We start from the raw sequence: 14,411 nt of genomic DNA, 5'->3' as shown, positions 1-14,411 counted from the left end.
TTTACTGCAGAATTGTTCTCAAAAAAAGAAACATGGTGAGTAACTCCCGTCCCGTCCTCAAGGGCCTCGCGTCTGGCGGCCGTGGCTGCTGCTGCGGTATACTGGGCGACCCGTGTCAGAAAGCAGACTTTCAGCGCCTGTCGCTACGGAACACCATTAAATTAGAATCTCGTGGGATAGAAAGTAGGATATAAATTAGGATAGCTCGGTCCTCGAGAGATATTCCCTTATGGCTTCACAAGTGGCTCCAGGACTGTTTTTTCAGCGTGCTGTACGTTCCAGACTAATTCCTCTGCAAGGCACCGAACCGTACAAGGTCAGCAGGTGGCGTACTAGCGTGAGCCATCATGTGGCAAACTTGAGTGGGAACGGCCTGCTGCGACTCCATTGGACGAGGTTCTTACCCTCAATGATCGCATCTCCCACCTACAGCACTGTGTTTGTGAAATCCACCAGATTCCCATCCTTCAGGCCCCTGGGCCACCGCCGCCAACTTTCAGCCGAAGCTTAATCAACGAGTCCTTCAAGTGCTCCGTCGCTCTCCCCCATCGAACACTCCAGGCTGCATTAATCTCTCAGATGTGACATTACAAATAGTTCGCACCCTCGAGGGAGGTTTACAGAGGATGTTTGTTTTTACAGCGAGTTACCAGGCCTGCCTAAAGCACACAGCAGCTGACCTCACAGAGCAACCCTGGAACCAAATTACCTGACGCTGGAGAACAGGGCGAGCCTTTGTGATGGAACAAGCACAGCTGGACCTCCAGGAAGATGCTTTCTTCTTCTCACACTTATGACTCTTGTGCAGCCTGGGGCTGAGCTGCACACACACATCAAGCTCTGAATTTTATGGCGCCTAACAAGAAGCCTTTGTTCTCGCTTGTTTCACACGAAGCGGCACTAGTGCGATGCCAGCCGTGTCGGCCAGTCAGCTTTGCTAACCAAGCCAGGTAGGTCAACCATTCAACCGTATCGAAAAAATCAGCCATGGCAACCAATCAGCTGTGTGGACCCATCAACTTTGCCAACAAAGCAGGTGTGTCAACAAATCAACCGCATCAACCAATCAGCTGTGTCGGCAAATCAGCTTTCTTGACCAAGCAGGTATATCAGCCAATCAACCGTATCAGTGAATCACCCCATGGCACGGCATGGGTTTTATATCTCATAAAACGGGATGTAAAACTGGAAGCCCTGTTGCCTCCTGGAGTCTGTTCTCCACTAAGTCGTAGTTTATAGATCATACCTTCACGAAGCAAAACCCCCTCAAAATGTGTTCTTTTCATATTCGAGATATTCATGTCTACCCAGGTACACATTAAGGGATCCAGGTTCAAGCCACTGAGATCTTCAGAAACATCGATAGTGCTGAAGTCCAGGTCTCAGTCAACGAGCAGAAACTCGAAGCACAGCCTTCTTGAGCAATAGCGGCACTTCGCCGGTTCCGCAGCAGCTCTTACACATAAGGTGTTGAAAGAACAGAATCTTGGATCACGTGGCCCTTCTCCTGGGACCCACAGATTTGGTATTTTTCTCCCACATACTGCTTTTAAGCAACCACAGATGACAGAAGTCAACACGTCTCTCTCTCCAAGGACGACAAGGGTTATCCGAATCTTTCCAAAACACGCTCTCGGACGGGAAAGAGACGGGAAATGCGGTGAAGAAATCAGCTCAGAGCATGCAGCCAAAGAAGGCTGTTATGGACACTTGAAGCTTTTTGTGAAGAAAAACAGATTGGGGTTCTGGCCTCCCGTTCCACAGTCAGCCGTACCAGTTCGCCTTCAGATGAACGCTATGAAGCATGGATGAGAGAGCACGTGAGTGGTACGCAAACGAAGTCCAACGGAAGGTGCTGCGTGGAAGCTCAGCTCACAAAGCTCCCGAAGCTGCATGAGTTGAATGTCAATGCCAAACTGAAGAAACTCTCATCCTCAGCTGTAGATATTGAAACAAAACTCACCCATTTGAGATAGAGAGCACAACAAAGTACACTTCTTAGTCCAGTAAGTAAGACAATGAGCCTCAGCTCCATATACTACAAAAACTAGCCAACGATCCCTGTGTTGGGTGTATATTTGTGTGTGTCGGGAGAGGACTCAGACATATCCCTCGTGACTGGTAACGATCCCTCCGGAAGGTCACGGCTGAACAGAGTCCCTGTAAAGGGTAGGAGCTGATAAAAGAGAGTTATTACAAAGCTCTCTGTTTCATTGACATTTACTGTACGTTTATTCATTTGGAAGATGCTTTTCTCCAAAGCAACGTGCATCTCAGGGAAAATTCACACTCCAGGTTTCGTTCTTGGTCAATGGTGTGTTTTTTTCCCGTCTCTCCTAGTTGTGTTTTCGGGCAGAGCTCGTGTTCAGAACTCAATCACTTTGTCTTTCATCTCGTTTCTCCCTTTGCAGCGATGTGCTGCAGGTAACACTGATATGGTTCCGCTAAAACCATGCGCACTTTGCTCTGTTTGTATTTACCAGCAGAAAGAACAAGAACCGGATGTCAACGCTGTCCCCAATGGGCCGTAATGTTGCCCACTGAGCGTACCTCCTTATCTGGAGTGACACAACAGCAGAAATGGGTCCGTCTAAACTCGAGTCCCAAGTCAGGAGGTCATGATAGTGACCAACCCAGAAGTTAGATAATCCAGTTTATGGATGGTTACCTGTGAGATATAAGCGATAAAGATCAGTCGGGAAGATTGAGGAAGGAAAGTGTTGGTCATGTCCATCCTGGGGACATACACAGAGGTAGAGAGTGGACAGTCGTGAGCACCGGTGTCCCGTCTTAAGCATGCGTGTAGACATGTCTGCCTTTAATGAAAGGAATTCAGTCCAGATTCTGGGTATGATGATAGGATGTGGAGACTATTCAAGGGTAATTCTGGCACAGCTCCTGTCAAGGGTGTCAGTCTTGGTAGTTCTTCCTCAGTTCTTGACTTGTCCTGCTATCAGAAGTCTTCTCTGCATGTTTTTTGCAGCGTGCACTGAATTCGGAGCTGAACATCATGGTTAGTCTGGTTCCCAAAGTTGCCTTTGGCCAACTGCTGGCTGGACTCAGTCATCTTCGCATTCAGCAGCATTGTGGTTCTCTGGACTGCAAGCCTGTCCTTAAACCTCTGGAGTCTAGCTTGTCTTACATTGTCGAGGACTATCAAAGTTCCAGTTCGCTTTACCATGTTTTCCAGTGCTGAAAACAAGAGGAACACACAGAATGACTTTAGGCTCTTTATACTGAAGAGCAAAGGCCAGGATCGACTATCTAATGAAATCACGTCTACGGGACCCAAGGCATTTTGGCTCAGGATGCATCTGCAGCCATTCACCTGAACCTTAAGCCTCAAAGCCCTCAGATATTGAAGATCCCAGCAAAAAGAGAGTTTGTTTTCAATTTCTAAGACACCGAGTCCTCCTCGTTTATGGATTCCTCACAGGCTCCTGTGACTCCAGCCAATGAATCGGTGGTTTGGACAAGAATGAAAACAAAAGTGAAAAGTGTCTTATCTTTGTTCAAGTTTAAAGAATCTTTTTCTGCAGTTATTATTATAAGGCTCATAAATTGTGTAACCAAATTCCTCAAATGTTTGCGGAGTGACAGCTCATAGGGGTGGAACTCTTAAAGTGAAAGGGCTTCGTTTCGCAGCACAGAGAGCACATGGAGTCGTGGTGAACCCACTTCTTCCCTTTTCTTCTTGTCATTTCACACAGTACCTAGACCATCCCTCCGAGGAACTGGATTTGAGAATCTGCGAGTGACAGCTCAGTGCTTTTTTGTCGGACTGAGCAAATACACGTACACGTGCAGCGGGGCCTTTCACACCACTTAAAAGATTCGTCAAAAAACAACACAAGAGAGTATTTTTGTCTGGTGATGTTAGTTTAATTGCTGGTTCTTAGTAGATTGGATCTCTTACATTTTCATAGCCATATTTTACAAAGAGTGGACAGAAACATCACGTGAAAATCCGAGGTACCTAAGTCACAATTACAAACGCTGCTACACATGAGTCACGTGAAACTGCACGCTACTGATCAACATGCGCCAGCTGTGAAATACGTCTGACGATGAGCGCTTCAATGGGATTCTAAGCCCGCAGGTGCCCAGCGGGTCCGCGAGGCCGACTTGCACGGGCTGGAGAGCAACACATCCCTGTGATCACGCATGGATCCCAAAGTCACACACTGTTCTTGCTGGGAGGAGAGATGAAAAACGTGCATAGCGTGTGCTTTTGTGTGTGTGGGTGTGTGTGTGCGTGTGTGTGTTTGCATGTCCAAAAGTGCCTCCTCTCCAAAGGGCCTTTGCACAACTTGAGATCTGCGAATGACCACACCAGGAGAGCCTTGGCAGGAATGATGTGCTCACGTGCAGCCTGGGGGCTCGCAGCTCTCGATACCAACATGTGGAGAAGAACAGTTTCTACTCAATGAGACACAGCCGGTCCTTGTGTCTTCGCTTCAGGGCCCCGAAACAGCCACCACAAGCATGGCGGTGCCACCCGAGGAGCTGCTCATCAGAGGAACCCAGCAAATCAATGTGAGTTTCTCACCGCTGTGATCTACTGCCAGCTCAGGCTGCATGTTGTTCACTTTTAACCGTGTTTGGACTCTGTCGCTCCTCTGTTTATGCTCTCATTGCAGCTGAAAACGTGAAAAGGAAAACCATCAACATTGAATTTGCTGGGCCAGCTGTAGGAGATTTAGATGCGTGTTGCTGACGTCCTGGTGCCTGTGCATCAGTGACGAGACGTCCTGTTACAAATCAGCAGGACCACTGGTACCAAAGCAAGAGTAGAAGAGTGCAACGACGGCGGGGTTGTTTATTCCCAAAGAAGAGTGATGGAAAATTCCGGCGCTTTGCTGAGAGCAGCATCAGCACATCAAGAACATCAGCAATGCGAGGAGGTATGGCAACTAGAGGACGAGTGTGTGGCGGCCGCCGGGCGTCTGTGATCTGGACCTCTTTCTCTGGCCACCCTTGGGTGGTGGAGCTCTGCTCTGTACCTGGGAGCTGCACCCTGCAGACCTCAGCTGAGCTTCACATCCACGTCCAGAGCTCTGTGGACTCCCAGCAATGGGCCGGACATACAAGTGACCATGGAAAGGAGGAGTGAACCTGTGTCGCATCAAAATGTTTTCTAATCAATTTAAGGAGATCAGCACGGCATTGCATTCTGGCTGCTCTAGTGTCTATTATTCACAAACTAATTTATTGCTTGGAGTTCAAAATTGAACTTATTTCTCTACAAGGGCATCACCATGTCAGCGGTGAGAGGAGAACTGGTGATGTTAGAGGTGTGCGAACTCCCACCCCCCGGTGCCACGGTCACCCGCTGGTCCGGTGAGGTGTGTGTGTTGTGTGTGTTAAAGGTGATGAGTTCAGGCGAGGAGGGGAGGGAGCCGTGCGCATCCCTCGTAGTAAGTGCACAGGGCGGATGACGAGGCACAAGTCACCCGCTGTCAGGTGAGCACTGGGTAAAAAACAGGCCTGCGACGAGTCCCTCAGCAGTGTCGGGGGGGACCGGCACCACGCTCCTCCTCCTCCTTGGGGAAGATGTGTGTGTGTGTGTGTGTGTGTGTGTGTGTGTGTGTGTGTGTGTATCTTACACATGCAGTAAAGTCACATGCTATCAGTGGAGCCGTTCATATGATCTCCACAAGAATCTCTCACTGCTGCTGCTCATGTTCCTGCGGGCCCAACCGCAGAAAGCAGGAAGTTTTTCGGAAACCTTGTGACACGAACCGTCAGAACGCATCCTTCTCTCGCAAAGAATCTAGAAAGCAGCGTAAACACGGAGGAGACGCAGCCCTGCTGGAGCAGCAGCGGACGAATCGAGGCTCGGCCAATCCTTCAGAGTGCTCATGGTCCTAATGTGAGGTTGACGAGCAGCTGCAGCAGTGCGACACGGGAACATGAGACACCCCAGAAGCTCTCTGTCCACATGCACATGCGAGAGGAAACCACCGGGAGACACGAGCAGAATGCCTAGCGCTACAGGGACACTCGTCTTCTCAGCCTACAGGTTGTGCTCGAGCCACCGGACGTAGTCCCTCGTCATGCGGTGGCCGATGTCGAAGTCGGTGGGCCACACGACGAACATGAGGGCGCCGTGGAAGCCGCCCGAGTAGTGCCGGTGCGTGACGTGGACGCCGGCGTGCCGCAGCCTCGTGGCGTACATGAGCCCGTCGTCCCTCAGCACGTCGTATTCGCACGTCAGCATGTAGGTCTTGGGCAGCGGCCGCAGCGCCGCGTCGGGGACGAGCAGCGGCGACGCTCTGGGGTCGGTGAGGCCGTCCAGGGCGGGGCCGGCCCCCTGGGCCTCGATCGGGGGGGCGCTGTACCGGTACGAGCCGCGGAAGCTCTCGGGCAGCAAGGTGCTCCAGTTGACGAACTTGAGCAGGGAGGCCGACTCGAGGCCGTTGTGCGAGTTGGTGAGCATGGCACGGAACAACGACTTGTTGCTCGTCAGATACTCGCTCCAGAAGCGCACCATGAGGCGCCGCGGCAGGATGGGCATGTTCTCGTTCTGCTGGTACGAGGGCGTGTTCAGATCCAGAGCCTGCAGGACGGGGTAGAGCAGCGCCTGCACCTTCAGCTGCACCTGCTGCTCTGGGTCCTGATGTAGCTGCAAGGCGACACAGAGAGGGCACTTTGGCGGCACCGTGCGCACAGCACATGACAGCAACCGGAGGGAGGGCAGCAGGAGCCCCGAGTGGAAACCGCCGAGCCGGAGAATAACTAATGCCTAAGAGTCACGTGACCCCGTCGACCCCATTGACCCCATTGACCCCCCACAGCGTTATTCCGATCTCATGTTCCACCAAAGCGACTCGCACGGATTTACCCATTTATACATAGAGCAGGGTACTTTTTACTACGTCGATTCAGGGTGACTCCCCTGATCGAGTCGACCGTATGAGGAGATGGAATTCGAACCTGGGTCCGTCCGGTGCAGTGCGGAACAGAACACACTCCCCGTGTAAAAGTGCATCCTTGCTCACATCTCAATACAACGCGGGTTCCTCTCCGCTGTCAAGCTGCAGGTAGATCCTCAGCGTTGTACGAAAACACGCAGACGTCTTGTTCAAGCGGAGAAACCATCATGATTGTATCACATTATAATGTTGATATATTAATGTATCGATATTACCTAATGGATCTGATTACGTGAGCTAAGTGGATGTCTCACGGAGTGTTTGTGTGGTGTGTCTGCGACCCTGACACAGAAAACAACTTCTCGTTAGTACTGTTGGTATTGTTATCGCAAATGACGACGACATAAAATGACAGGAATGAGAAAGTCAGCGATACGGTTTTTGTGTCACGTCCATGCCCACAACACACGCGACAACACCTGACTTTGCACTAGCTCCCGAGTAATCGCTCGCCCTATGAAGACCCTCTTCAGCTCCCGTACCGTTGCAGAATCTCGTTTGGGACAACCGCCCTTCCTCGCGTTACTTCGCGCACACACTTGCTCTATTCCCTGTTCACGATCTCCGGTTTTTTACTCCTTGCTTCGTTTTCCGACCACGTCCGTGGATCTTCGCTCCTGTCCCGTTCGCCGATCGACCGACCCTTCGCCCGTCCCTGGTTTTGAGAACTCGCCTCTTCCCTCAACTTCAGACGAACAACGCCGCGCTTGGGTTCAGCCGTCCCGGCTCCCTGTGTTCCGCGTGACATTTTGGTGCAGCTGCTGCTCTGTGTGTTTAGATTGACGGAGAGAAGGGCTGCGAACATAAAGCGCTCCGGAAGATGCCCCCCCCGGCCGACTTGACGGTACCTGCTGAGCGACGGCAGCTGCCAGATTGCCCCCGGCGCTGTCCCCTGACACGGCGATACGCTCCGGGTCCACCGCGTAGCGGGCCAGAACGGACCTCTGGAGGAAGTATTTCACCACTCGGTACACGTCCTGAAAGGGGACGGGGAAGTGGTGCGCTGGAGCCAGGCGGTACCTGCAGGAGGTGGCAGGAGCAGCGTTACCTCCCGTTCACAGAGTCATGGGACTCAACCCTACGTGTAAATGAGTTTTTCCCTCCAAAACCAGGGGCGCATTACAGATGGTGCGCTTACACTGAGTGAAAAGGACAGCTAAAGTGGCTGGGGGTTCAAAGTGAGGACGGGCTCACTACAGCCTTCTCACGGGGCCCCCGTCGCCGTGCGCCCACGGGAAAGTTGCACAGCTCACCGCGACTGCACCGCGTGACCTCGGCATCGGCGCCGGGGACAGCAAAGCTGCAGGATTTCGATGACAAAGAGGAGAGGCTTTCTAGTGAAAGCCAGCTGTCGTGGCCCAGCGGCCATCACCGCAACCATATCTCTCGCCGGTGTGAAAACAGGCCCGAGAGGATGGCCGGGGGCGGGATTTTGAACCCCTGTCGGTCATGGCCGGCGGCACCTCCTGCAGAGGCTGAACCTTTTTCGCACAAACCTGTTAATATGGTCCTACGGTGTATCGTGTTAGAGTGCAGTATGGGTTGTTTGGCTCTGCCGAAGAAAGCCACAAGATACCTTTGACTTCAGAGCCGGCCCTATCAGCACCTTATCGCTCACCGGTTCAAACATCAATTCTTGCGTTTACTGCTGCGCGAGGTTGAGCCCCTGCGACTTTTGCCCTCAGGAAATCTTGGGTAGGCTGTGCTTGGAAACTTACGGCAGGGCTGCAGCTCTATGGATTTACTCTCATATGAAAAGAAGAAGGTCCAAAAAAACATTCTTACTCCACAGACACCACAACAGCGTTGAGCTCCTTAACCATCTGCCTTGAGAGATGATCGTAGGGTTCCATCCCTCGATAGCAAGAAAGAAAAGTGCCAGCGTCAAGTTCAGTCACCAAACTTCATGCTTTCCCCCGTTTATGTTGGACACACACAGACATCGATTTAAAATCAATCTTGATCTTGTCTTGTGTCTCCATAACCAGAAGCACTTACTGGAACTTCCCAGACACCATCCTCCTCCATGGAGATAGATGACAGCCCTTCTCAGGTCTCCATCGCTGTGCCGGCAGTTGGGCTCATACACCATGACCTGGACCCCGTCGAAGAGCTCCTCGGTCACACGCACGTGCTCGTCCGACACCGGCACCACTGCCTCCATCTTGGTGATGAACATCATAATGCCCATGTAGTCCTTCACACCCAGCAGTTCACTGAGGTCTGCCTGGACCGGGCCAAAGAGACGGGAGAGGGTGACACACGGGAGGTCGATGTGAATTAATCACGAAGCCCCAAAGGGAGAAAACACGCCCAACGTGGGCTCCGACACGGAGAAAAGGATGGATTGAAGACGGCGCTGCGCAGGGAGTCAGGCTGAGGAGAAGGATAAGGAGAAGGAGAAGGAGACGGAGAAGGAGACACACAGGGATCCTTCACTCCAGAGCTGCTGGGACACGTCTCGCTCTGATGAGGGACAGCAGGGAGACAACAGAGGGATGATGGCAGTGGAACAGCAGCGGACCATCAGGGAGGTGGACCTGGTTGTGGCCAAGGAAGCTCTGAGGAAGCTCTCCTCTTGACCTCTGGCTGTGTGAAGGAGCACAGAGTAAACGGGACCCAGTTCCCCAAAAAGCGGGTCTCTTTCAGCGCATCGGAGCGCTCGCACTGCAGCACTTTTTACATGGTTTTTACTCTACACCATAGTCACCCTTCTTACTGATGCTGTGACGTTGCTTATTATGCAACAATCCTGTATCTGCCGACGTTTGTTCTGCTATTTTACCGACATTTTACCCCAGTAGAGATGCAGCTCGCAGTCAAACTCGGGAGCATTAGAAACACAGTGCTGTACTCTGCTTTACTCTGCTTTACTCTGCTCCACTGTCACACATGCGTACAGCATCAAAGCACCTTTTCAAGTCTTCAAACTTCAAAGGCCGAATTTTACGCAATTTTACATAAATCGCGCATTTGCTCCATTTCCCTTTCTTTTTACCCGTTATTATATTCGTTATCATATTAGTTGTCTTTGATCAGGTGTTATTAATTCCATTTGCCTCTATTATTTGTTTAATTCAGTTGCTACTTTATATAATCTTTCCCATAGTCTGAGGAGCTGCTTCTAAAGACACGGCATGATGAATAAAATTAATTTGTCTTTCAGAATAATGCCTATAATGAAAACATAAGAGATTCATTCTTACTTTTTTCCACCTGAAATTCAGGCTGAATGAGAATATTATAGCGTCTCGTAGTGAGACGGAGTCGGAGATGGACAGCGCGCGTCCCCGTGCTGCGACAGGGCGGGACAGACGTGCTCAGGACACGTGGAGGACACGATGAGGACAGTGAGAGGACAGCGTGTGGAGTCAGTCTGCAAGTTGTCCCCGTGAGTAAAGAACTGTAAACCAAACTGCGTGAAATGTGTGCGTTAACGGTGTGTTGAACGTGCGCGTCAAGGTGTGTGTGTAAAGTGCGCCGCTCCGCTCCTCTCCTGCGGCTCTATTATTAGCAGCAGGTGAGGATTAAATCCATATAATCTGTGCAGGTGTCGCTTCTGAGGACGGAGCGCGAAGGCGAGAAGAAGAAGAAGAAGAAGAAGAAGAAGAAAGAAGAGCGCATCTGTGCCGGGCGCGGGACGTGCGGACGAGTCAGTGTGTGACAGTGTGTGACAGTGCGTGACAGTGTGTGACAGTGTGTGGCAGTGCGTGACAGTGCGTGACAGTGCGTGGCAGTGTGTGGGATGTGTGTGATATTGTTAGAGTTTGTGAGGGCACGCGACACGGGCAGTTAAATCGGCGTTTGTAAAGGGGCGTGTGTGTGTGTGTGTGTGTGCGCGTGCGAGCGAGCGAGCGCGCGGGACACGTACGTACCAGGTGGCTGAGGGTCCTGAAGAAGCAGTCGGTGAGAAGCAGCTTCCAGCGCTGCTCGATCTGCTCGGGAATCGGGCTGTACAGGTAGTAGGAGCTGAGCGCGCCCACGAGCAGCAGCAGCGCGAGAAGCGCGTTCCCCCGCATTTCACACCGGGACGAGGAGCTTTTCTCTCTGTCGCGCTTCCGCCGGGTCTGCCTCTCTTTACCGCCCTCTTACCTCCCTCTTACCTCCCTCTCTTACCTCCCTATCTCTACCCCCCCCTTTACCCCTCACTCTCTCTCTCTTTATCTCTCCCTCCCTGTCGCCCCCCCTCTTTACTGTCCTCACTCTCTCTCTTTACCTCTCTGTCTCTGCCCCCCCCCCTCCCCGTTCTCTCTGGACTCCTCGGTCCGCTTGTCTAGCTGCCGGGCGCGCGCACGGACAGAGCGCGGAGCGCGCGAAGTGTAATCTGCAGTTAAATCTGGAGGTGATCCGGGGAGATGTGACAGCACGTGTTAGTGTCATCTGATCGTCACGGGCAGCGCGACCCTCCGCAACACCCCCTCCCAATACGCGTCGCTGCCGTGACACAGTGAGACCCGGGGACGAGATTCTGGACGAGTTTGTTTGTGTGTGCGTGTGCGGGGGGGGGGGGGCGAGGGGGCTAAATAAAATAGGTAAATCATCATGCATCAGCCCAATTCTTGCACTTGCAGTCAGTGTTCAAACCGCACTGGACCGAACTGGACCGAACTGCGGAACCGGTACCTAGAGCCCTTTGAACTCCACTCGTTTTCATGGTCCGTTTCCCCAAAGGAGACTAAAGAGGAGGCTCCGGGTCCGCGCCGGGGTCCAGAGGGCACGAGACGACGGCTCTTTTTCTTAGACCGACCGACCGAGCGACCGACCCGCCACATGATAACGGGTTCCATTCATCCACCGCGCGGCGAGTTCAGCCGCTCCAATTAGCGGGATTTCTGGGGGCAAAAATTGGCTCCGGCACAAAAAATCCGTCGAATGAAATTACTGAAAATGCGAAAACAGAGGTGTTTTGAGAGCGTAATAACAGCAGCAACACGTGTCTGTAACAATCGCTCCTCCACCTTAGCGCGTGCGGTCCAGAGGCGCGCGCGGCACACTGCGCCTGCGCAGTCTCTACGACTACTGACTGACCCGTGAACTACTGACCGCAGCCTTCAGAGCCCGTTCCCCTCATCCGGCCATCAAGGTTGTTGTTTCCATGGTAACCGGGATGCTAATACACCAGGTTTAGTAGGGACACAGCTAGACCCCCCCCCCCCCCCCCCCTTGAGACACCAGTGCTGTCTCTGTGTCCCACTGGGCCTCAGACGGGCCGCTGCTCAGCCGTGTTCGTCCCACGAGCAGTAAAACACGGTAAGGTGGCACGTGTGTGGGAACGGCAGAAGGAGGAGCGGAAACGCTGGGGTTGGGAGAGGAGGAGGGAACCGGTGGGGGTCAAAGGACAGCCGGGCGCCAAGCCCCCCCACCGCACTCAGGTTACATAATTAGGAAAAAACACACTGTTTTGTAAGCCCTTTCTGGAACAATCTTCTTCCTGTTCCGTGCACACACACACACGCTTGCCTTGCCTCACAGCACTCAGCGCTAACACACAGACTCACATGATGCACCAGCAGCACCAACACGTTCACACCCAGCGTGTGTCTCTTTACCGTGAAGCAGGTAATCCTTACCGTGGGGTGCTGTGAGGGCAGTTCTGACCCATGTGAGACACGTGCGCGCACACAAACACACCGACGCACAACGCAGTGTGTTCTCCCTTTGGGTCTGGGGGGTGGGGAGTTGCCGTTTCCTCTCGGCCGTTCGTCCCGCAGGAAGCGGGCGAGACCTCCGCCGCTCCGGTCCCGGTGCTTCTTTCCTCCACGCTCTCTGCAGACATCACCGTCCCTGTTTGTGATGAAAGCGCTTCTGCTCTCTTGCCGCCTCCAGAACCGCCGGCCCACGTTCGTCTTTTCATGTGAGCGAGCGACGTGGACCGCGCCGCTCGCTCACATGAAAAGCCGCCGATGAGGTCTGCGCCTCCTCAAGGCTGGGACCCCCCGCAGAGACGGGCAGCGCAGAACTCCCCGTCCCACGCAAACACAGCATTGCCTAATTAGCGCGACTCGCATGGAACTCGGTTCTGGAGAAGAGAAGTTTGGGCGCCCGCGGGAAGGCACGTGTTCGCCGGGCGTCGGCGCACGTCACGTCTCTGGTCCGCGGTCGAGGACAAGGCACCGGTGCTCAGGAGCTCGGGCCAAGTTCTCGTCCCGAGGAAAACTGGAGAGGATCGCAGAGGGTCGGCGGGAGCACCTTCGGGACACCTGAACAGGTGTGCAGCGGCACTCAACACCAGTTTCCATGCGGCAAACAACCGGAGTGGTCAACGGTCAGCACTGGACCACATCTGAGCTGTGTGACCTGCTCAATTGGCCATAGGTCGGGCACTGTTGGGTCAGCAGGTGTCCTAGCGGTCAGAGCCTGACTTGCTCTATCGGTCAGTGTGACCACGCCCTCCCGTGAAAGCTGTGCCAGTTCCACACAGCAATCGCTCACTTTGGCCACGCCCTCCTTTGCAGAAACTCGTGGCGCCCAGCCGGCGTCGGCCAGCGTGCCCTTCCTCGGACCTGCTGGCACTGCTCCGCCCCCCTGACCATGTGGTCCTCGGAAGGAGACCCGGTGCCGCCGCTCATTTCTTTCAGTCTAGCACGCACGCTAATGAAGGCGCTCCCTGCAGGACGCCGCGTGGGCCAGGTGGCACATGTGGGTTCAGGAGTGGAATGTTAATCTCAGCAGTCTGGACACTACAGGGCTTCGAGAGGCCAGACACCACGCGCACCCCCAACCCACCCCCACCCCCACCCCGGTCCCCCCTCCCCCGCGCAGGCCTGTGTTCTCAGGCAAAGGAGACCATGACATCAGCACGCACTGGAGAAACACCGTGAAACACCCTGTTTTGTGCTGTAAGCGTTCGGGGAAGTTCAGCTCCGCTCCTGATGGGCGCAGGCCATGTTGTCAGCAGTAAGAGTGGACTCAGACCCGGTCACTAATGTCCCTCCACCTCGCCGCCCGACCGTGGACAGGAGCCGAGCCCCTGTCCTCTGCACAGAGGGCTCACTGTTTTTGGGTAATCGCCATGGAGACGCCCAAAGGTCTGTGGTAATTGCAGAGACGGCCCAGTCATCCGTCCATCGACTATGATTTGGAAACACCGGTCCAGTTCAGGGTTGCGGTGGTCCGGAAACCATTCCGGAAGCGTAGGGCGTGAGACAGAAGGCACCTGGACAGGAGGCCAGTCCATCGCAGGCAAAGGAGCAGATGAGGATATGAAACACGGTTGTCATAGCGATGTATAAAAAGCTGGGGAAACCTCCGCTCTACAGAGACAGAAACAAGAACAAAAGTTTCCGGTATGAAAAGAACATAATGTAGCATCTCCTGTCCCAGTTGCCAGGAACTGGAAAGGAGGGAAAAGCAGTGGCGAGTCCCCTGTCCTCCACATGCCTCTCCTCTTTTCTAAGGAGCCTTCAGCTGTAGGCAGTAGGTGGCGCAGTAGTTTGCACTCCTCCCTTTGGACTAGAAGCCCACGGGTTTAAATCC

The 14,411-nt window shown here is 53.5% G+C and overlaps 1 protein-coding gene across 1 annotated transcript; it reads right to left on the bottom strand.

The window, feature by feature from the left end:
- Window positions 1–3,871: 3,871 nt before the first annotated feature.
- Window positions 3,872–11,045, bottom strand: aadac (arylacetamide deacetylase). Its single transcript, XM_029255236.1, has 5 exons — window positions 10,811–11,045; window positions 8,934–9,162; window positions 8,721–8,790; window positions 7,784–7,955; window positions 3,872–6,625 (listed from the first exon to the last, which is right to left on the bottom strand). The coding sequence occupies exons 1-5, from the start codon at window positions 10,952–10,954 to the stop codon at window positions 6,017–6,019; spliced, it is 1,224 nt and encodes a 407-aa protein (XP_029111069.1). The 5' UTR covers window positions 10,955–11,045; the 3' UTR covers window positions 3,872–6,016.
- Between the last annotated feature and the right edge of the window lie 3,366 nt (window positions 11,046–14,411).

This window comes from Scleropages formosus, chromosome 10, assembly GCF_900964775.1.
Source record: "Scleropages formosus chromosome 10, fSclFor1.1, whole genome shotgun sequence".
NCBI classification, from domain to species: Eukaryota; Metazoa; Chordata; class Actinopteri; order Osteoglossiformes; family Osteoglossidae; genus Scleropages; species Scleropages formosus.
This window is presented reverse-complemented; position numbering and strand designations above follow the sequence as displayed.